This window comes from Strix aluco, chromosome 1, assembly GCF_031877795.1.
Source record: "Strix aluco isolate bStrAlu1 chromosome 1, bStrAlu1.hap1, whole genome shotgun sequence".
Classification (NCBI taxonomy): domain Eukaryota; kingdom Metazoa; phylum Chordata; class Aves; order Strigiformes; family Strigidae; genus Strix; species Strix aluco.
Genome location: NC_133931.1, coordinates 127,538,276 through 127,562,502, shown reverse-complemented (window position 1 = coordinate 127,562,502; position 24,227 = coordinate 127,538,276). Strand labels below are relative to the sequence as shown.

General features: G+C 38.2%; 1 protein-coding gene across 1 annotated transcript; it reads left to right on the top strand.

Annotated features, from left to right (window-relative positions):
* The first annotated feature begins 1,272 nt into the window (after window positions 1-1,272).
* Window positions 1,273-24,115, top strand: SLC25A40 (solute carrier family 25 member 40). Its single transcript, XM_074835034.1, is given in 11 exon segments — window positions 1,273-1,560; window positions 4,084-4,141; window positions 5,305-5,416; window positions 7,986-8,053; window positions 9,774-9,942; window positions 11,195-11,345; window positions 15,142-15,248; window positions 15,563-15,644; window positions 18,229-18,309; window positions 23,999-24,075; window positions 24,077-24,115. Coding segments are annotated over 11 exon segments (1,038 nt in total). The 5' UTR covers window positions 1,273-1,466.
* The last annotated feature ends 112 nt before the right edge of the window (window positions 24,116-24,227 follow it).

Below are 24,227 nucleotides of genomic sequence, written 5' to 3'. Positions count from 1 at the left end.
GGAGGGCGGAAAGGAGGGGCGGCCCCGGGCCAGGGGGGCCCGCCGGGGCGGAGGGCTGCGGCCGTTACGGCGGGAGGAGGGGCACCACCGCCTCGCCTCCGCCTCAGAGGCTGGGCCGGCGGGCGCCCTCCTCAGCAGGAATCCCGGGGGAGCGTCTCTCCTCTTCTGAGGAGCGACCTCCTGCCGGTGCAGGCGCGGTGCCGGCAGGCCCGGGAATTAACTGGGTTCAGCGCCTCCCGCCTCGGAGGCTCCCCCGCCCTCCCCTTGCCGGGGCATTCCCGGGCTCAAAGGAGAGGTCAGATCACTGGCCTGGCCCGGCCTGGGGCACGGCTTCGCCATCCGCGGCCGTGCTGGGACTGGCGGGCTGTGAGAGGCGGCTGGGGGCCTGGCTGAGGATGCTCCACGTTTTTATTGCGGAAGGCTTTGCCTCCGGCGATCGCAACCCGGTCGCTGCTTATAAACGGATTGCATGTGCTATTCTGGAAAGTAGTTTTGTAAAATACGTTTTAAAATATATTTAAAAAGATAACCGCCCCCAAATTAGTAGTTGTTAGCATCTAAGAGGTGAATCTTGGTTTATGCAGGTTAATCTTTCTTATCTTTTAGTTGAAACTTAGTGAAAATAGCAAAACATAGTGTTCCTGTAGATTAAATAAAAACATCAATGCAAACGAATAAAATCATGACTGCACTTATGCAAGACATGCACTTTGAAAGATACACTGTTATTTTAGGATTTTATGCCCTGATTTTTTTTTTCCCCTTTTGTCCTGGCTAGTTAACAGATACTAGAAATATATAAGCTCCTTATTTTTAAATACTGTGAGTACATTCCTAAGGTACTGTAACTTTGCCTGTGCAGCCATACAGCAGGATTTGTTCAAGGAATTATTATTTAATGGTAGCATTAATACTAGTTACTCACTGTCTATTGCATGAGGAGCTTGCCAGGGGATGCAGTCATCGCTAATAGGCTGTGCCTGTTGGATCAACCAGGAGACCTCTGGATTTTCTCCCAGGAGGGATGGAAGCAAGAGGAGGGCTAGATGAATTATTCTGTTGTACTATGGTTTATGGGCTGCAGGCTGGGAATTTATCTTTGTTCAGATTATTTACATGCTCCTAAACCCTTTGTTGCTGCAAGAGGTAATACATATTAAATACTTAATGTGGTTTACAAAAAATATAATCATTTTAATTCATGTAAGAAGGATTTGGAAGATTTATTGTAATTTAGAAAACTTAGATTATTTATAAAACATGGTGCAAATTCTCAAATTTCAATAAATTACAGAGGTGCTTGTATACAAGTAGAAAACTGGTATTTACATTATCACTGCTTATACATAATGTATTAATGAAAATTTAAAATATTTTTCCCTTTGATTTTTCTGCACTTTTTGAACATAGTCTTGCAATATGTTTTTCTGTTCCTTAACAGGTCTTTCTTCTTCAGGGATAAAGCCATGGCTGAAATGAGTCATAGCAATTTAGATAAAACAACCATTACTCAGCAAGCAATGGCCTCTTGTTGTGGAGCTATAATTACATCATTATTTGGTAAGGCAAACTATCAAGCTTGCCACAGAGAGAATCTTTGCAAAGTGATTACTCTTCAGTTTGACTCAGCCTGATGTCTATATATATATGGTTTATAAATTTCCACTAATATGTTTAACAAGGATATTTTTGAATAGTTTCCTCATAGTTTGTTTTGTATTTTAACAAATGTGGTTAATTGAAATCTTTCCAGTCCCTGATAATCTTTAACCATTTCTGCAAATAAGCATAATTTTTATTATTAACTTTTAATTTCTATTTATTTTTTCCTCTTGGTGTAGTAATTCATTGCTTGTTTTCTGCAAGAAACGAAATAATAATAAAAATTAATTCCCATACTTCCTGCTGCTTAAAAATAGATTTGAAATAAAAGCCTGCTTTACAGTACGAGACACAAATCCTGCAAGACTGGCCCTTGTGAGATGCCCCCTTCATGTTACCACTTCAGTAGTAACATTAATTTATTCTGCTGTGATGTCTTATACTGTCAAAGACTTTTATTGGGCAGGGGGGGTGTGCGTCCCTAAACGTTGCTTTTAAGGATAGCTTTTTGTTAGGCTTTTAAACTTCTGGATAGCCTGTGGAACTCATCTTCTGCTTCGTATTCAGTCGTCTTGCTCAAGACCTCCTTCACCATGTGTACCTAAGGAGACACTGGTTGGTTAGCTTCAGCACTTCCTATCCCTTGGAGCTCTCCAAGCTTGTTAGTTTATACTTTGTATTTCAGTTACTTTTTGGCTTAAGCTAGCTTTTGGTTCTGACATTTAACACTGATTATGCTGCACAGAAATGTGTCATTTTCTAAGGACAATTTTTCCCCCACAAAATTTCCAGATTTTTGCAAAATGGCATCTTACCGGGAACCTGTCAAATTTGTAGTCTTTTTAGTCTGTCTTTATACCATGTGTAGGAGTCTGGGCCGCGCTGGGAGAAAGTTAGTGCAGACAGAAGAATGCAAAGACGAAGACAAGGCCAGCAAAATAAGGCTGGCAAAAACACACAAGATAGCAGATAAGTGAGAAACACCTGTGGTCAGCAAAAGCACACAAGTCTGAGCAAAACAGGGTATGAGATAAGGGAGTTTTGGCAAGTTTGGGGCTTTACGTGCTAATTGCAATTAACCAATGCAAATGCTTGTAGAGGCGCGTGAACAGCGCGTGTAGATGACCTGTAGCCTATTAGAAGATAGATGAGTGCGTGTACGGAACTTAGTAGAGTATAAATGTAACCAGAAAAGGAATAGAATATGAGAACAATAACTATAATAAAAAAGATGGACGACCTGATCATCACATTGGTGTTGCGTCGTTTCTGTTCCCGCACGGAGAAATAAGGACCCCGGCTAATGGTGACTCCGACATACCATGTGTCCTGCGATGTTAGCTAAAGTAGCAAGAAAAGCTACATCAGACCTGTAGAATTCCCAAGGTGGATTCCAACTGTGTGTACATAAGATTCTAGTGTAGCATACGGTGTTGGTATTCAAGACCTCAGGAGGTGCAGGAGACCAGATCCTTTCTGAAATGGTAGTTGGGAGATGAGGCAGAAAATCTGTGAGTGGCTAAAATGCTACTGGAGGCCAAATTTTGGGCAACTGAATTGAGCTGCAGGAGTCACATTTAGATCCCTACATTTAGATATTGAAACGTGAGCCAACTATTCAACCTCTGTTAGTCAACTGAGAGGCATCAATAGAGAGCTAAGGTGTGACTCAGTTGCCCGTGCAAAGGAATACGTTCAGTGAGACACATGCTAGATAGAGTATTTGACTTAGCCTCTAGCTGCCGCTTAGTATGTAAGGCTGTAAGTCCTGTGTCATTTCTGTCAAATGTGTAGGGATTTTGGATACCTCAGAGACTCAGATGGCACCGGCTGCTTGTATGTAGGCAAACGAAACAAGCCCTCAGTGGTCCTGCTGACCAGCCACTGTACTGTTCAGCATGTCTAGGCCTGTAATAATTGTAAGGGCTGGAGTGGAAGCAATGAAGTATTCACTAAACCTTTATTTACTTTTCAACAACTCTAAAGTTTTAGATCTTGTCTACATGCAGCAAAGTGCATCATGAGTTTAACTTTTTTCTTTTGAACATCGCTGTTATGGTCAGTTTATTGAAAAAGAATAAACACATGAAAAATGCTGCAATATTTTACATGCTTGAGGCTAAAATCTGAACTCATATGTCATGTGGTATGCCTCTTATAAAAGGTTAGCAGCAGAGCATAATAGGACAAGTTTTAGGACTTTCAGACAAGATGACACAATGTTTTTTGGATGAGCTTTGTGTATCTCTATTTGTTGTCTGTGCAGCTGTTAGTAAATTATAAAAGATACACAGGGCCACTTGCAAACCATACAGGATTTGTAGTTCTCCTTTTTTCCCCTGTCTGATAACATTGTAAAACAGGTCTCTTTTTTCCCTCGGGGAAAAGAAAAAGTCATGTAAGTTCATGATAAGGCATCTGTACACTTCTTCATTTTCAGGGCATGCAGAGTGTTTCTAAATGACTTCTGTTTCCTTTTAGTAACTCCTATTGATATTATTAAAACTCGACTGCAAGCCCAAAGCAATCCATCCTCAAAGGTAAATAAATGTGTAGTGTAATGGAGGACACTGTTTGCTTTTTGCTGTTGTATTTAGCTGATAGTTATCATAATGCTGAACTACAGAACATTTTCATTTGTTTCACAATAGTTATGTTTGTTTCTTCAGCATAAGTGGGAGGAAAAGAAGCAACACAGCAGTATATACTGAAATTGCTAAAGAAAGAACATGCCACTGAAGAGACATAGTGGAAAAAAAATCCCATAAATACATACCATTTTAAACAGGCTTTTTTCTATCTTAGTATTTTCATTGTGGAAAAAGGTACAACTATTACTGAGTTTAAAAAAAAGCTACGAATAAATAACTAAATATTTCAGCAGAGGGCTTACGTCATGAGGATGCTATATCAAAGTTCATCTTCTCCAGAGTCTGGAGACTTTTGAAAAAGAGTAGTAAGTCTTAGCTAAGTCACTTGCCATTTGGGTTCTAAGTAGATGAAAACATTGTGTACTCACAGATATGCCAATGATTCCTACTATTTAGTTGTAAATAATAAACAAGATTTAAAAGGAAAGGAGATGACTGGTGTTTCATGTTGTATGTGGAGATGAATATCTGCAGTCACACTTGTAAATCAGGAAGAATACTTGTGCCTTCTATCCTGTTTTTTTAGTAAATTCTACACCCTTCAGAAATCTGAAAATGTGACGCTCAAAGTATTTTTCTGTAATGACAATAATATTTTATCAAGCAGGTTCAACATACTTTATGTAGGAGAAATCAAAACCAAGTAGAGAGGATGATCTAGAGTCTAACCTAAGACATTATACCTCCACTTGTAATGTGGATGCTGAGGCTACTTAATAAAAGATTTAAAAGTCTGAAAGATGTTCATATTCTTACATGTGGTAGTGACATTCGAGTCTTGAGTTGTCTTTAGCCTTCAAGAGATGGTAGTATAACATAAACACGTCTCCTGGAGCCTGCGAGGGCAGTTTCATTTAGTCTGGCACTCTGAGAAGTACTTTTGTTCCCTCTTTCTTTTTACCCGATTTGTTGTCATAGACTTTCCAAGATTATTATGCCTCTCTGTGTCTAACCAAAGATAAATCTGTGTTGCCATTATATCCAACTAGAAATTGCTGCTGAGTAAGAACAATTTTACTATATTAACTATATTCTTATATACCATTTTATTAGGAAAGTGTTTTGTATACTCCTATGACCTTATGGATCATATGTGTGTGTGTGAGAATGGGAACAGCAAAGCCTGGTATAAAAAGCTGGGCATTTCAAAGGGACATAATAATGTAAGAACATTAAAATGTAAGAACATTTTACATTTGTATAAAACTGTGCACTGAAAACATTTTTAAGTAGCATACTGGAAATTTATTGATTTTTTCAAGTTCTGGTGTCACCAAATGGGATAAAAGAACTTCTCGACATCAGTGTGATGTAGATAAGCAGACACTCCTTTATTAATGGCTGGGTGCATAGGGGAGTCATCTCACCAACAACGCACAGCTAACTCACCATGCAGTAGCATGCTGATTATATAGGGGGCTGCTTTTGCGACCACCACGGACAACTGACTCAAAAGAAGGACCCTCCAATGCCCTTGACTCAAGGACTTTGGCTCACATTGCAATTTCAACATGCTTCAAGGCCCTTTCACAATGTATCTTTTAGAACATCCTGGTCTACAGGGCAATAAATCATCCTCACCGAACAGCCTAACAATAGTACCTGGTTATGAGTCTTATCCTTTGAATAGAAATCTGGTTAATGATTATTACCGGCCTATGCGGCCTTAGCCTGGGACTTTACAAAGGACTTTGTAGTAGCATGACTGGTTGTATGGTTACTCCGAATCATTCCTTATTTAAATCAAAATCACCAAAAATCATTAAAATCAGCTCAAATTAATAACAAATCAGTAACACTACTAGAATCTGTTGTCATCTGAGAGGGTGTTCGTGTGGTTACACTGTAATTTATATGGTGATTAATGATACCTCCTACTTTCTACAAGAAAATACATACTCCTTCCTTAAGATGAGCAAGGCAGCAGCTGCACAGCTCTCTTCAGGGGATACTGGCTCTATGATTTTATTTTCCCTGCCCGAGCTATATTGCCAATAGATGCTGATTGCAGGTGATGATTTTCTGTACCTGCTTACAGCTTTTCTGTCCACAGATCTCCCAGTATGCTCCTGAGCTGACCTAACAACACAAATGGTGTTTTAAAGCTAAGTTCATGTGTCAAGTTCTGGATCCTCTGAAACTTGCAGGACTAGCATTTTACTCAGACATTTGAAGCAGACTTGTTGTCGGACACTGTGATGCTGCTTCATTAATTAAGAATTTGTTTGACTCTGCCATTAAATTACACATGTGATCAAGAATTTTTCAGAATGAAATTTCTGAGAAGAATGAAATGTTCATACTAAAGGTTTCTTGAGCAGTTTTACAGTGTTTTTTTTTTTAAATAATAACTTCATAAGTTCAAATTTTTCAATTAACTTTACCATATAATTTTTAAAAACTCAGTCTTCTAATTTGCATGATTTTATGCCCATTTTTGCTGTGACAAGGTGATTCATAAAGAAGAATGACTATCATATCATTGGGTCTCCTTTCATTTTTAAAAAAACCACTGCTGGACAATTGTGCAGTAAAGAAAATTGTAGTGGACATTGTAGGTTTCCAGTGATAGGACTGGACAAATGTTTGCTGTATTCACCCCTACAGTTAGTAAGGTATATAAATATGCTGCTCAACCATTGGATTTAGTTACATCCTTTCTCCAGTCTTTTATCTATACCTTCCTGTATTGTAGATTTGTTGAAACTGGATTATAAACATATAAACTAACTAGTACAGAATATATTTGGATAAAACATAAAATACTAGTATGGCATTTTCTGACTTAATTTTTTTCCCTCTGAAATATCTTTTTTATCAAATCATGTTAGGACTTTTTAGTGTTTCTTGACTCCCTTTCAAAGCTTCTTTTTTTCAAGTCAGGCTTGTTTTAATAAATCATGTGTTTTCCCCATAAAACTTTTTACCTCAGTGGATCTGTCCATCAAGGCTGTCTCCTCTAAAGGTATTTGCCTTTTTCTTCCTGTGAGTTCTTTTTGTGTTCTGACAGGTTCTGTATCTTTGGAGGCCCTGTGATAATGCCTGGTCTTAAGCATGTTCTAATCCATCAAATCTCAACCCCTTCCCCCAAATGTTTAAGAAAAGTAGGTATCCTAATATTAGGGACATTGTCTTTTTGATGGTGATTTCAGTTGAATGATCTTCAAGGTTTAGTGTTCTTCTTCTCTCAGTAGTCTGGGAATGTATGGGACTGCTGTGATATTAATTGTAAGCTTCCAAGTATATAGTGCAGTGTATACACATTGCACATATGTTGTCACATTGTTGTCAGACAAAGCAAGTATTGAAGGATCATTGAGAGTTCATTGCTATTTCATGCCTAGAACTTTTGTTATGTATTAAAAAAAATATTTTAGTGGATTATTTTGGGGAAGTTTCCACAAGTTGCTGCTGTGCTGTGTTAGTTCTGGAAATAACTTATTCACAGGGCTGTTAGTTACTGATAAAAACTTACTACTTTGGTCCTTTAAAGATGGAAGGAGATCCTTAATTTCAAACACACAGATATTTTTGTTGAGCTCAGTGGAATTATTTGTGTGATTAAATATAACTAGTTAGCGTTAGCAGTTACAAAATTCAGTTCTTAGAATGATAAGCCATTTTAGAAACATACTTTTTTAATACATTAATTTTGTGTTCTGCCAGCTAAAATATAATACTGAGTACAAAAGCTTTGTAGCTAATTATTGCTTTGCCTGGTTATATTTATAGGATGCGTTTGTGAAAATTATTCAAATAGAGGTAATTAAATCCCTGTGGAGTAGACTTCCCCCAACACTGTAAACTGAATGTTCTTTTTAATAGTAACATATTATTAATTATTGTTAAAAAATTACTCCATTATTTAGAAAAATTAGTATGTTTATTTCTAAGTGATTTTAAAAAAAATGGTAAATTCTGAAGTTACAGATAATGATGTAATCATTTTGATCAGAAACATCTAAAGAGGGTATAATTTCTGCCGGATCTTGAGATTTCTCCTTGCAACTTTTTTGGTACATTCTCAGTACTTCAGCAGGAATATCAAGACTTCATTCTGCCTTTTAGAGCTGGTATTCTTACTGTAACTGTCCCCTTGAGAGCATCATCGAATCACAGGGTAGAACGTGATCGTTAGAGAATGCTAGTGTTTGATTGATATTGGCTATCCTAGCAAACAGCAACACAGCTGTTTCCACACTCAAGTGTTGCATCTCATTACCCTGACCTAATTGGTTTTTTAAACATCTAACTAGAATCTTCTTTACTCCAAAGAACTTTATTGGTTTTTATCCTATACAACTTTGTCATGGAAAACAGGTCATTCCTTTTCTGTCCACAAGAGCAATTTACATATTTAAACACTGTTATCGTATCCCCTCCTGCTATTCTCTTTAGGCTAAACAGCACCAATCTGTTTTATCTTGTTATTCATATTAACCTAGTACAGATAGTAATTAAGACCTCTGTAATTTGTCCTCCTCCATAAGCAATTGAGAAAGTGGTCAAATCTAATGTGTACATTAAAGTTGTATTTTGTAAGACATGAAGTGGTGTTTAACACTTCTCTTGTTCCAAGTCAAAGAGCCCAGTGGGAAAGCACTGGTACATTTCTGATTTGCACACAGTGCTCAGTATATAGACACAAAAAAGCAAAGCATGATGGAGCTCAGGCCTTGTTATTTAACCTGCAGCATGTGGCAATTTCAAAATGTAAACCTTTAGGCTCTAACTGAACTTAGAGGTCTGTATTTCAGCCATGACAGATAGTTTTTCTTCAACATGTGTTCCATACTCCTGCAGAGAAGAACCAGCTTCTTGACTGGAGAGAGGTACACAGTTTTTGAAAGAAGATCTAGACTATGACTTGTTGGTTTTCCAAGCATGACAGTCTTCACTGTTTTTTGGTAATGGTGGTATGTGCTATATTGGCACAGATATAACACGGAAATATGATTGCCAGTTCATAGTAAGTTATGGTGTCTTACCCCTACACTGAATGATTATAGATCTAGCTGGTTTTGTTATAGTGTGTACTATGCTGGAATGGAAAAAGCTTGTATTTACTCACTCCACATTGTCTTTCAAGTAATGAGAATCATAAGTGTTGATTAAGATAGAGAAAATATTCTCCAACTGTTAAATGAATAAAAATGTAAGGTTAGTAGCTGCTTCCGTAATGTTTTATTTTCTTGCTTCATATTCAGATCTTTCAGTTCCATGCCTTTATCAAAACAGTTCTGAAACTGATATGAAATAGATTTTGACTGAGATAATCCACCATCATTTTACTTTTCCTAATGAACTTAAAAACTAGAAAACTGGGAAATCTGTAAATTTGAAACTCTGAACTAGAGGCAGTGAATCAAAGCCATGGGATTAATGCTTTTTCTTCATGCATAACACCACCCAGCTGGAGACTTAACTTTTCCTTATTTGCGAAAAATATCCACACAAGATGGTTGGCTTTATGCTCCTGCTTTACTTCTATTAATTTAGATTCCCTCTCTTATATTTTAGAATAATGGCACTTCCTACCACAGTAATCTATTTTACCTGCTATGACCAACTGAGTGAAGCTCTGAAATCTAGACTAGGAAAGGATGATGAACACATACCAGTTCTTGCAGATTCCTTAAGCAGATATAAGTTGTCATCTGTTTAAAGAGAAAACAGAAATAAAATATCTGTGTGCTGTTTTCTTGGCCTTGTTTTGTTTTTTTGTTTTTAAAGTAAATTTACAAAGTCAATTTACTGTGGCTTTAAATGATGGATAATATTATGTGGAGCTGGGCATAGGTAGGAATACTGTAATTACCCAGTATTTCTTGGGCAATATAACCCTCTAACCTGAAATAATGTGATTTATTTTTCCTTGCACTACGGTTGTAATTTGTTCAAAATTTTATAGTTCTAGACTTCTACCAAAGAGTTTAATTTACATCTGTGGTGAATCTAATAATAAACATCATTATTTTCTATAGTGGAAGCTACGCAGGTAATTACAAGGAAAATGAAAATTGGACTTGTACTAGTTTTACTGCTGTATGATATAAAGGGACTGAATTTCTTTTTATATTTTCTTACTTTTGTTTATCCTTTTCCTCATCTATTTTGTAGCAGTAGCTCAGGTCATATATTTTGGGCTTTCTTAGAAGACTCTGAGAATGTATTTCCATATTCTACTTGTAACAACTATAAGGGGGACTGGAAGACTAGTAGAAGAACAGTTATTCTGTGGTGATGTGGCAAATTGTTCTTATTAAGCTGCTCCAGATTTTAAAGTCACATGTCAAAGAAACCTTATCCCAGCAACAGAAGAAAAGTAGAATCCTTAAGAGTCTGTTACATGTGTGATGGGAGCTTGTTAGTGAGTGGTGACTCACTGATCTTTCCAGGAGATGCAAGAGTTACTTTATCAGATACAGATTACCTGCTAAATAATCTCGATAGTTTAAAATAAGAACAGCAAAGATGCTTATAAATCAATCAAAGCTTAATCTCTAACCATCATTTCTGTCCTTAACAAAAAAACCTACCAAACCTCAAGCTCACTTTCTTCAAGTTACACTTAAAAATGGTAATTACTGAAAAGTAATCTTTATAAGTACTTGAAATTTTCAGCCTATTTATGTAATAAACCTGAAAATGAGGATTCTTAACATGTTACATGGATTACAATGTGCCAGTATTGAAAAAATGGTAGGTAGCTTGTGCATCCAGAAAGTTTAGGTACTATGACTAGATATGGCATTCTTATCTGGAAAGGAAACTTCTTTTGGGAATTATTTCAAGGAAAATGGGAGACTTGAAAGGAAACAAATGTATAAAGCAAGGTAAGACCTGACTTTAAAATGTTCAGCAAATATTACTAATAAATGTTGATTTTAAAAAAAGACCATATTTTTCTCTTTTGCAGTTGGTTCACTTACTGTAACAAGCCCCTGGAGCTGATCAGAACTAGCATGCAGTATCACAAGTTGTCCTACAAGCAACTGTACACAAGCATCAGCAGTAAAGTGGCTACAGACGGATGGCTTTCCCTGTGGAGGGGCTGGAGTTCTACTGTTCTGAGAGATGTACCTTTCTCAGGTAGAGTTCATTTTCCATGCAAGTTTGTGTTACGTCCAAAGATCTGTTTATGCATAACTCTTTTAGACTTTTTCTGTGGTTTTAGGTAATTTTAATGGTTAACTTTAAGAATGACTGAGATTTACTTGTTCTCTTTTGAGTGTTTTTATTTATAAATTCTTTGAGGACCTGATTTTTTTTTTTCCCATTTTGTTTGTGGATACCAGTGAGGGTTCACTGTTACATTCCCTTTCTCTATACTTAGACTGTTTCGTCTCATCTTTAGAATCATAGAATCATAGGATAGTAGGTTGGAAGGGACATCAAGGATCATCTGGTCCAACCTTTCTTGGCAAAAAATTAACTTATGCTTGGCAAAAATTTAACTTATGTAATGACTGTTTTTGAAGACAAGTTTCAGTAGGAAATTTTCTCTGTGCTAGGCAGAATGGCTATTTCCCTGTAGAGAAACATGCTGTATCTAAGTGTTCTGATGCTTAATTTTGAAAACCTGTACAAAGAGAGAGTGACACAGTAGTGTCTTCAGGAATTTTTGTTAGCAAGATGAATGAGTTAGTATAACTGCTCCAAAAACCATGAACCTAGAACACCACTTGTTAGCAAAGGTCCAAAACTGAAAGTCTCAAAGAAAAGCCTCATACAGAGCATAGCTAGTTTTAGGACTACTCTTTAAGATAACAACAGAGGAGATGATGCTTTCTCCCTTTCTGTCACACCTCTGCTATGTTGTGAGCTATAGAGGTAACTGAACGAGACTGATAAAGGACACTTAATTGTTAATGCCAGTGGTGAGAGCTCCGGTCTCTTTGAGGCCCATTGTTGTCAGAGCACTTGTGGATCATCAGACATCAATTGCCCTTGAAGCAGTTTCTGTCCTTTGGCCAAGAAAAATGCTAGCCCAGGAAAATGCTTCACACCTATTTTTGAGGCAGAGAACCCGTGAAGTATTTGACCCCTATCTTTGTTCTCTAACTTCATTCTTAAAATAATCATGTCATTTAATCTGTGGTTCCAGACAGCCTAGTGAGCCAATCATTGGTTTGGATTCTTAGGAGATTTGAGCACATTAGATGTGTACCTGGAATACATTTTAAATTGTCTGTGAACCAAACCAATGCATGGTAAGTGGGGGTGATCAGGATATTTAGCTAAAAATTGCACTTAGCAGTTAAGTGAGTTAACAGAACGAAGTTATTTCAGTCGTTTTCAGAATGAATAATACTCTGTTTTCTTTCACTTTGCTACTGGTAGGTGTTTGAAGATTGTGGTTGGACTGTATTTTCTGTTTAAGGATCCTGTTACTTGAGGAGATTTAATTTAGCCTTCTGTCCTAGGAAAGGCTTCTGAACCTATGGAAACATGACTTCTCTAAGGCTAAAGATAACTGTCAGAATTCTTCTGAACCTTTTGCCCAAAGTGCTTCCTGTTCAATATTTATTTTTTAATATACTTATTTTTCTTCTCTGTCAAAAGCATCTTTCTCCTGGGCTGTTCTGCTAAGCTTTGTAAGGGAACTCTAAAATTATTCATCTAATTCCTGATGTCTGACTTTGGGTAGAAACTCTTGTTCTCTTACTGATTTTTTATCTGTAGTGATGTGGCAGCAGCTAGTGATCTTCCTTCTCTCTGCTGCTTTTAACAGTGGGAAGATCAGAGGTGTGAGAGACGAGAAACCAGGCCTGCGAGAAACTAAGAAAAACGGCCCGAGAAAGCAAAAGTTGAGGCTGATCCAATAAATGCCTCAAACACTCGCAAGACAAAACTATGAGTCACAGGGGTGCATTCTGTGGAGGTCGAAGCTGATAAGGCTGCCTGAATAACACAAGATGCAGCTGGAGGGGGGAGCCCTGTGGAGACAGGACGGCTCTGCTCTGGTGCACCTGGACAAATTTCAAGGGCCATCTGTCCGGTGAATGACCTTTGCTTCATTATGCACGAAATGCATATTAAAGTTAACAGCCCTGCATATGCTAACGAAGGCTAACATGATCATGCTAATTACATCACCCCATGAAACACCTTACCCCACCCCGTACATGGGATACGTAGGTATGTGGGTCGACCTAGGGGATGGACCCAAGGAAAGTGTGTATAAATCAAGGGTGGGGGGAAGAAAGGGGGCCCTGGAGAGTGCAGTGAAGTGAAGAAGATGGATGCAAGCAAAAAAGATGGATGCCTCCTGTGCCTACTGGAACCCTTGCTGGTGGGATCAGCGCAGAAACCCAGACCAGTGATCTGTATTTCCCCATTCCCTCTATCTCTCTCTTTTCCCTTTCCCATTAAGAAATGCAAGGCATATTGTATTGCTTGCCACAACTTGCTATATACTTAGCCAATTATGGTGTGTTCAATTAGTACATTGTGGGTAGTTAATAAATGTTTGGACTTGGAGACTTGTTGTTCACTCCATTGGGGATTTGCGAATCTGAGTCACTTGTCTCCCTCACCTGAGCGGGATGTGACAAGAAGACTGTGAGGAGTGCACAAAGAGGGCACTAAGGTGAGGTCTGTGTGTTCTCAGCCCTCTTCAGATTCTTGCATCCATGACTGCTGCTCCTCCACTGGTCCAAAACGTCCTTGTTGATTTTAAGTCAGTCTCCACACTGCTCTGGCATTCACTTCACAGCTGTCGGGCACTTGTTTGTGCCCAGTACTTTGTAGGCATCGTGGCGAGCTGGAGAGGTAGAGGCACAGGTTAACATGCAGCTACTGCCATATAGGTTAAGGACTACTGTTAAAGAGCCAGAAGTGAGCAGGCAATTAGATGCATGAGTAAAGGAAAATGTATTTTTAAAAAAGAGACAAAATTAAATACCATAAAACTCTGATGATATAAAGCTAAGGGTGTTTAATGCTGCTAATCCCTTTTCCAAATGTGTTTTCTGATTATTTTTTCCTCATAAATACTCTATGCAGTTCAGATGTGCTCCCTTAATACCTCCAATGTTAGCTCTTCCATTTGAATGATGCCCCAACAGCACCATGGTTTCTGGTGTTCTTACAGCACAGTCTGTGCCTTTGCTGCAGTTAGCTCAAGTTAGCTCTTTCCTGAATTAAAATCAGTGTAACAATTTGTATTGAGAAAGCAGCTCCTCTGTGAAAACAGTCAAGCAGCACAGCATGACTCAATCAGCACAGGGTGATTAGAATTCCACTGTGTTACTAGCCCAAGTGTGAATGATATGCTTAAATTTTGGATTTAGATAATTTATATTAAATTAGGGTTTCCGTACATTTCAATAGTAGGTTTTCCTCAAACGCTGAGAACGCCTTCTGAGATACTGCCTACATTTACTTTTGCAAAATGTGGGAGGAGAGGTGTATGTGCCAGTCTTCACGGCAAGAAAATACTTTGATATTTCTCTGCTGGCACAAACCTCCAGAACTCAGTGCTGAATAGTGCACAGTTATCTTTCAGCATATGCAGCTGTCATTTGCAGTATTTATTTGACCAGCTGCCACAAGGAATCAGTCTATAATTCAGCCCAGTAGCATATAGTTTAAAGAGTTTTAGTTAAAATGCAGAAAGAGTGCAGTTTAGTTCAGCAGATGAAAACAGAAACAGATGTTATTCATAAAAGTTGTTCATTGGACTTGCCTTTGGCAGTCCTCACAGAGGCACTCCCCCTTCAGTAATTCCAGAGAGCAATATTATATTTCTTGGTTGTCTCAGAATAAAATTTTGCACTCTGTCCCCCAGAAAAGTATGAGGGGGGACATACAATTCAAATACAAGAATTTCTGTATTTGACGTACAAATGTGGAGTTATGCAGGTTTGGTTTTTTATAACCATAGCAATGTACTGGTATAATTATGAATGTTTCAAGAAGATGTGCACAGAAATTGGTGCATATGAACCAACATTTTTTATTGCTTTTACTTCATGAGCAGCATCTGGCTCTGTAAGTATATATTTTTTCCTCTAGTACTACTCTTTATTATTATCACTAATAAATTATTTAAAAGAGCTATGATTTTATATGATTCTCAGAAATGGTGTATGTTTTGGGGTACATCTATGTTAAATACACATGACCTGGCATTCAAGCTTATTAGGTATATCTGAATAAATTAGTGTTCTGAAATACAAGACTTTTAATAATATCAGCCGCTTGGAATATGAAATCTAGTTTTAAATTTTGTGCACTTTTATTTAAAAATTTTAATTAAATTTAAATTGTGGTCTAATATTAAAACTGATTTCTTTTCCTGATAGATTGCAGCTGTCATAACTCTGCCATTTGATGTAGTGAAAACATATAGGCACACTGAACTTTGGGACAGTGAGACCTTAAAAAGTAAGTTGCTGGTAAGGAGAAGAAAAACCCACAATGTTTGGAAAAATAGAACCTAGTGTTTGAGTATATAGACTTTTGGTAGGAATTTTAACTATTTGTCTCTTCTAAAATTTATCTAAAAATTCTATCACTATGACCTTCTTTCTTCACCAGATTGTAACACCTCATAGGATATTTTTTATCTCCCAAGATAAATACAGTATTTCATTAATGACATGGAGGTGGGAAAAGGTGTGAGTTCAGTAACATCTAGGTTAATAAGATGATATAAAATATAAACAAAAAAACCCAGAGATATTATGTGTAGGTAGACCAATTGCAAATTTGTATATATTCAAGTTATATTTAAACATGAAAAATTTAATTTCTTATAAAACATTTAGGTGAACGTTTGCACATTCACTACCACTTGCTCTCGCTAGCTATAACGATATTCTTCTTTTGTTAAATATTAGGCTTGAGAGAGAAAGCATTGTGCTTAGGTTGTATATTTTTTACCTTCTTTTTGTGTGATTTCAAATAAATTCTTTTTGAGGCCATGTTACTGAGTATCTTAACAGCTTTAAAGGATGAAGGAAATGTCTTTTTTGTTCTGTGTTCAGTAGAGCACCACTGTGTTTTATACAAATTCAGGTTGTATCTAAAAACTTCTTTTTCCATTGCTTGGGACCTGGACCAGTGAGGGACTTTCATTAACTTAAATAAATGTTAGATCATGGCTTTAAGATTACAGACCAGTAAAAAGGCTGAGTACCCAAACAGTTTCTGCTTAGAAACTAATTTGAAGGCCCTAGTTCAGAAACACGTTATGAAAACTTAGTGCTTATGTTACCCAAAAAGCAGATTTGTGCCCAGCATGCAATGAACCAATTTTAACAGGCTCAGGAGAGATATTGTAATTTATTCAGGCCTGGGTGCTCGGTGGACTTTTCCACAAATCAAGCACACCAACAGCAGGTTTTCATGCTCCTTTTATACACAAAAATCAGAAGTTAGTACTTTTCCATTACACGCCTATTAGATACTGATTGGTTAGTGATTAACATATGATTATAACACAGTTTACCTAATGCTTCTACTACTATGCATGCACAGGGGAAGGGTCTTAACCTGGGCAGGGCTCTTTTTGACCTGTGGGTGTGTTTTTTAGTATTATAATTAAGGCAGTTCACTTTAAGGACACCCAAAAGTTGGTTTCATTGCCAAGTTAACTGATCAAATAATCACTTTGTCAAGTCATCAAATAACTCATTCTCAACACAATTCTATACTTTGTCTTTACCGTCCAGGATATTCTAGTCATTTTCTACGGTATGGAGAACAGAGCCTATTCTTTATAAATTTCAGTGTCTCACCTGACCAATCTTATGATTATCCCCAGGTGTGCAGTAGCTATAGCTACTAGCATAATCATTTTAAACATGAAATTTAGCAAATATGAAGTATACTACATCACTTACTTTGTGGCATGAGCGTTCCTTCTCTCAGGTAAATTACTTTTTTCTGGTATAATTCTTGAAAAATAGTATTTATGTTTCATTGCAGAACAAAGATCAAAAAGCTTTAAACATAAATAATTTCTGTCTTTCAATTTTTTCCTTGTGCTGATGAATGTAAGAATTCATTGCTAACACCACTTTGAATCACATGTAGCTGCTGTATATTTATTAGGCTGATATTAACTAGATTAATACATATTTAAAATTTCATTATGGTTATCTATAATTTGTACTAGTTTAATTCTTTCCAAATCCAGTTGCTGTTCGAGTTGGACATGGACTATGCATCTACATATTGTCTCTTTGTGGCTTCCAGAGGCTGTAGGATGTTCCTGCTGAATGTATTCTATGAAACTGTTTTAACTTCAGTCTGGAAAAAAATTTCTTAGCCACTTTCATATTACAGATCAATGAAAACAGCATGTGCAGAGTGAAATAGCACAAAAAAAATTCCTCCGTTTAAAACAGTTGCTTATGTCTGTAATGCAGACTGCCTCTTGATGCTGCTGCAGTTAGGTTGCTTATGGTATCTGATTTAGCTCTACAAGGGACTGCGATCCATATCTCGTAGACCTATACTTTCTTAAACTAAACTTAGAAATTCTGGGGAGATTTGGTTTTTGTAAACTTCAATGTAAGCTGTGGTGTCCTAGCTTAATTATTATATTTGTTCTGATTCATTCCTATGATATCAGTTCTTAGAACTTACCCTTTAGATTCAGTCTACCATAAAGGAAAGTTCTTGTTTAAAAACCTGAATTGTGATGATCTTGTAGCTGCATGTAGAAAGGGACATGGAGAGGGACTGGCTCATTTGAAAGCTAGTTGAATTTTTTCAACTATATCAGTTGGTCTCTGTTCATTTACCTTACTCCAGGTGTTACTGCAGGTTTTTCCATGTCATGCTATTTTGAGTATTGTATGAATTTGCATACTGTATGAATTTAACATCCTGTATAAATAGTATGGATAAAATTAACATAAAATTAATTAAACTAAATAATTACATCTGAAGTGACTGTCTCTGATTTCCAAAAATATTTTTCTGGGGCATTGTGTTCATTGTTTTCTTGTACTATATTGAGCTCCACAGAGGGACTGTACATCAACCTGGGCAGTTATGAGGAAAACTGTTGCTAAAAATAGCATTACTGGATTATTTGCTGGTAAATCTTTTGATATCTTTAAAAAAAACCTCAGACTAGAGAGAAACTTTTTTAATCAGTGACAAGTGGTTATAGATGTTAACATGCATAAATTATATACTATTTTCCATCTCTGTGAACACTCTCAGTTATGGAATAGTTTGCATATAGAAAGCAACAGACATGCATACATCCAGAGAGAATTTTGGTATTCTCTTCACAAATTACTAAACTACAGCTGTCCAAGATGGACATGATTTATTTAATAAGTAGAGGGATTGGGCTTGACAGATACGGCTGTATTGACAATTAAAAATGGTGGGAAGAGGTTCAGTTCAGGAAATAGTTTTTTTCAAATTTAAACAATTTAAACTGTAATGCTTGGGTTTTCCAGACAGAATTGGTACAAAGGAAATTTCATGGATTGTAGGTTTGGAAACTACAGTACAGAGGTGTTTCTAGACTGAGAAAGTTTCTTAGATGCAGTTTTTAGTCCTGTTGCAGCACCTATAGTTAGGCATAGCCATCCTAATCTCACACTAGTTTCTATACTCAACTTTTTTCATTCTTTCTGTCTCAGAAACAGAGCTTAAGCTTCAGTGGTATTTTTCTGTCTCCCTTCTTAGTCCTAGAAGAAGACGTGTTACTGAGAACCCAAGAAGTCTGAGTATGGAATAGCTATTTTGAAGTGGAATTCACACAATAATGTTTTACGAGCCTGGGGAATACTAGGCCCAGGATAGATCCCATCTATCCTAGGATGCAGTCATTTTAAGCTGGACTTCAATGCAGTTTTTTTACAGAGGACTGGAAGATATTGCAATTATATTAGTATTTGTTTGTTTGCTAGATTGGGGGTAATTATGTCAAATACTGTATAATATTTGAGACATTCAAGGTCATGCAACAACTATTCCCCAAGAATTTTTTCCTTTCAATTTTCTAGCAAACTAGAAACATTATTTAAAATATTTGCTTAATTTTTATGTTTAAACAGGTGGAGAAACACAGTCTATTATAATTTAATGAGTTCTGAATGAGTCAAAGAGTTTTTAAATTGTACGTTATCTCATGTGCATACACACGAGTGTACACATCTTGCATGACTTTCTTACCTTCCGTGAACCTATCAAGGGACCATTGCTGCCCAGCTGTGTGCGGTGCTCAGCACACCAGTACATAGGTTAGTAAGTACCTGGTGGTGGTTCAGTTCCTCTGAGCCATTCAGTAAGACAGAATGACACTGTTAAGACCCCATTTAGCTGTGTAATTCCTTAATGTATTTTATTTTCCTTCTCGCATGGACTGTCTTAAAGACTGTCTTTTAGTTTTTTTGATAGCTTTGACAAAGATCTGAACTATGTGCAGTAATTATTTCTACTGCTGACCAACACAGATATATCCCTGACCATCATAAGATATCCTGGCCTTTTAAACCCTGCATATTTATAGACATGAAAAGAAACCCCCAGGAATACCTTCTGGTGTCTTTTTCAAATCCTGGCAACTCTGAAACCAGTGAGCCCTACCTAATATGACCTAATTTTTGGTACTAACTCAAAACCTCCAGCAAGGAAGCTGGCCGTTTTCCTGAGAGGTTCAGCATGAAGTATTATTCCTCCTTATTTTCATTATTGCTTCTTATTTTCATTATTATGTCTCAATTTCTGGCAGCAAGGAGTGATCATAGAGGTTCCTGAGAACTCATGAGACTTATGGGTGTCTTTTCCACTGCATAACCAGAACAGGGACTTTGTGAGTGGCAAGCGTGACATGAGACGAGAAAAATGACATTCCAGCATTAGAGCAGAAGTCCCTCAGTGTTACCTCATCCTGAAACTCAGCGTTTCTTTTAATTCTTAAGATCTTTCAGGGAACGTTCCACTTCTGTAGTTACCACAAAGGATTGACTTCCTTCTGAGATAATCACCAGTCCTTTCAGTAATTCACAATAGATTTAGCCACATCCCAGAATATTCTCTTGGAGAACAACATTGAAATTTTTTCACAGATTTGTAGATATTTGGCAGCAGCTATCATGGATCCTGCTAGACTTCTGTCAAAAGTTTCTACTTGGCATGCTTTGTGAAGCAAAACAGGAAGAAAAGTTTGGGTTTCCCAGAAATTGGAGTTCTTGCATTCCCATTCACTGTGTCAACACAAATAGCCAGAGAAGGCAACTTGTGTTTCTAGTTGCCAATCTGGTAACTAAACCCAAAAGTGCTTTGATCATTTAGGTATATGCTGCTTTCCCCATCCTAATTTCCTCTCTGCAACTACCAGATACTCTTTACCCCACATGCACAGGAACTTCTCCAGTAACTCAACTGAATGCCTCTGTACCCTGGGAGGTGAACTGCTGTGGGCCCAACTAGTTTTTAGGACAAGATGCAAGATGGAGCTGGAACAAGCATTGCCATCCTAACAGGAAGGTCTTCTTGGCTGTAAAGCTTAGCATGCCTGGGGAATTCAGGTTTTAGAAGAAAATCTGCCTTTCTGTAACAACACCATTAAAATAAATAATTTATCAAGTCTTCACTTTTTAAAGATTTTTTGTATGATGTTTAGATAATATGGTATTGTAGCTACTGTCCCTCAAGAAAGACAATATTGCAGCCCTGTAGCAAAGCAGAGCCTTAGACCAGACCATTCTCAAACTTCTGTCTAAAGCAGTAACAGTATCAGACTAGAGCTGTTAAGGTCTCTTCCATGGACCTACGAACTTTCTGTCAGCAGTCCTGAAGATGCCATTAGAAGGTGCCTATTATTCTTCTAATGTCTTCAATTCCCTCTTCTCATTTCTTTCTCTTTTACATTAGAGCAGATCCCTACAACTTACTAAGCATCACAGCAGGTATCTTGATTTCTTGAGATACAAAGAACTCTACATCATATAGTCTGTCCCTCTTCAATTTCAATTTCAATTTCAATTTCAATTTCAATTTCAATTTCAATTTCAATACATCATTTCTTCTTTCTCTGAGAGTCTACTTCGAGTGGAAGTGCTCGTGTTCTGAACGAAGGGCATTTTTACAATAGATTTGTCTATGCCTCGTTATTTCATAGAGGAATGGGGGTGTTGTGTGGCCCAGTTTGAACGGGGGAGGCTGAGACTTTTCACCTGGGTTCAAGAGCAGTAGTAAGGTGACTACAGAGCCATTTGAGAAAGATGCTGGTATGTTGCTTTGGCTCTTCTAGATATTTTTGTACCTTACAGAAAGTAATATTTTATATCTTACCTTCCAGAACACTTGTGCTTCACTGTGGTTCATCACCATTATCAGGTTTGTCTTAATAAACATCAGAGTGTTTAGCAAGATGCCTGCGGTCATTTCAGCCCATATCAAATGAAATAGAGTGCTTTTTCCTGGATGATGGCCTCGTATGAGGTTCCTCCAACCTACCTCTAACTAAACATTCTTTCATCATTCAAATGCATTTCATGGTGAATGCTTTTAAGTTTTGCTTCACACTGCTCCATCCATGATTCATGTCCAAGTAAATACGAATACGGAGGTTACTGTGTTACATTTTGGCGGTGCACATGTATGCTGTTCTCTGATTATCAGTTAATGGAGTGAGTTCTTTGAGACCTGCCATCCACAAGCGCACTCACTATCTACCTTCTCTCCTTCTCCTGTATTGTGGCTGAGTGGGAGTTAAGAGGAAACACGGGTGGTGATTTCCCACTCTGTGTACCTGAGTACGGGCAAAGGCAGTCTGGGATTGCCGCCACACGGGACAGGAGCTGAGAGAATAAGAGTTTCCAGCCTCACATGACAATACAAATGGATATTCACAGTGTGAATGTTCAAGCTGATTACACATCCTCAAGAATTCTGATTACTGGTGCATAACTTTTTGTGAAGAACTACTATGATTCATTAAACACAAGCAAGTCTTTGCCTGGGGGTGAAACCCTGCCATTGTTGAATATGAACATTCAGGTAGTTCTATCAGTAATTTACTAGCCCAAGTATCACCAGACTAAAACAGTATCCCTTCTTAACTGACTGGTTTTAAAGTGTTTTGCTTTTGAATATCCTCCTTTCTACGTATGACAAGTGGAGGTTGGTAATTCAACCTTGAACGTATATCAAATGCTCACAGTCACAAAGTGCTCGTGACTTCCTGCACATCCACCTCAGGGTGCTCCTCTCCCTAAGCTTCCTTACTTCCCCGCTACTTGTCGTTCAGCTCCCCCCATGCCTTTCTCCCAGGCTGTAGGGGAAGAGATTCCCATGACCTTCTGTCTTCAGTAAGTCTACCTGAGGGGCGAGGCCGCTCTCCTCTCGCTCTGTGGAATGGCTGGGGTGACGCTCTGTTGTTGCCATGCACAGACGTCCTTTGTAATGCACACGTGTTGTCCTGTGTGACTCTGGCAGCCTAAGGAGGAAATGACAAGATATTGAGGTTAAAATGATATCGAGATAAAAGCCTACAGTAGTTCATACTTAAACAAACAACTGCAAGAGACATTCTAAGCCCAGGATACTTACCAGTCTTGACAACACCGCACTGGCTCACTGGGGTTCCCTGTGGGAGTGGCTACCCAGTTGGTTGAAGACTCCCAAGACTTGTGTTTGCTGAAAGAGATTAAATTGCTTTACTTGCTGTACGGTGATGACATGGGTCATCCTGGGTAACAGGATTTGCTAATTTCAGAGCACTGATGCCAGCAGAATGCAAGCCACCACAAAGTATCAACATTATTAGACATTTTGGGTGGAATTTAGTTCATAGATTAGGATACCTACATTTAGGTCCTGATGCATGAGTAACGGGGTGTGGAGATGTTCTCCTGATCAGCCACTATCTCAGTTCAGTCGCCCACACGTAGGTGAGATGACGGGGGGTATTCTGCTTGGCTTCCTCCTACTGTTCCAGAGGGACACAAGTTTTCCATAGGTCATGTGTCATCTGCGCTAGCTCCACGCAGATGTCTTTGTGTTTCAAGTGGAAGTAGATGGCTATGTGTAGACAAGTGCATTCAGCCTTATTTTCCTACTTCTAGGTAAACTGAATCACTTTCTAAACTCCACTGACAAGATTGGTTGATTGTAATGAGAGACATTTAAGGCCTAAATTCTAGTGTTTATACATGTGACCAGGATCCTTTCATTTTAGTAAAGGTGCTGTAGGTCTTAGGAGGTAGTGGCAGGGGAATCACACTTTTTACTTAACCGTTGGCTTGAAGGGCTGAGACACGTACCTACAGCACAGTACTCGAGCCCTTTCCTCCCTGACCTTAAGCATTTCAGGATTCAGGGCTTCCTGAACCTCTTCTTGTCCCACCTGAGAGGTCACAAGCCTCTGCTTGTCCCACAGGAGTAGCAAGTTTGCACTGACACTTAGGGAAGGGCCCACAGTCCGTCCCCAGGGTCACCCCTTCCGTACCACAGCAAAGTAGCCCTGCAGGTCAAGGTGCTCTGCCTCTGCGGAGAGACAGAAGGGGCAGACACAGTGTCCTTGAGGCTAGCAGGCCAGCCACATGGGGTGGCACACGTGAGCACGGGGTGGCACACGTGAGCACATAAGATTATTACAGTGGTAGTACCTACAGCCAGTGATTTCAGTATTGTGGACAGGTAGAATCCCAGTTCTACACTGATATACTACAGCACCAGCATGCGATGAGCACTAAGTGGTACTACAGCACTTCAGTCTAAAAACAAATGATCGTGAATACTTCCCTTTCTCTTCCGGGCAGGTGTTATTCCACAGCTGTTTAAAGTTGCTCCTGCTTGTGCTATAATGATCAGCGCATGTGAACATGGAAAAGTCTTCCTTTTCTCATTTAAATGAAAAAATGAACCAATGTCCATAATTATCCTTCATTGGATTGTATGAAGTCAAAATATATGGTGAAAGTTGTGCCAAATTTGAATCTATCAAGGCATTTTTTAGAATTCCCAGTGAATTTATGCCATTACATTTGG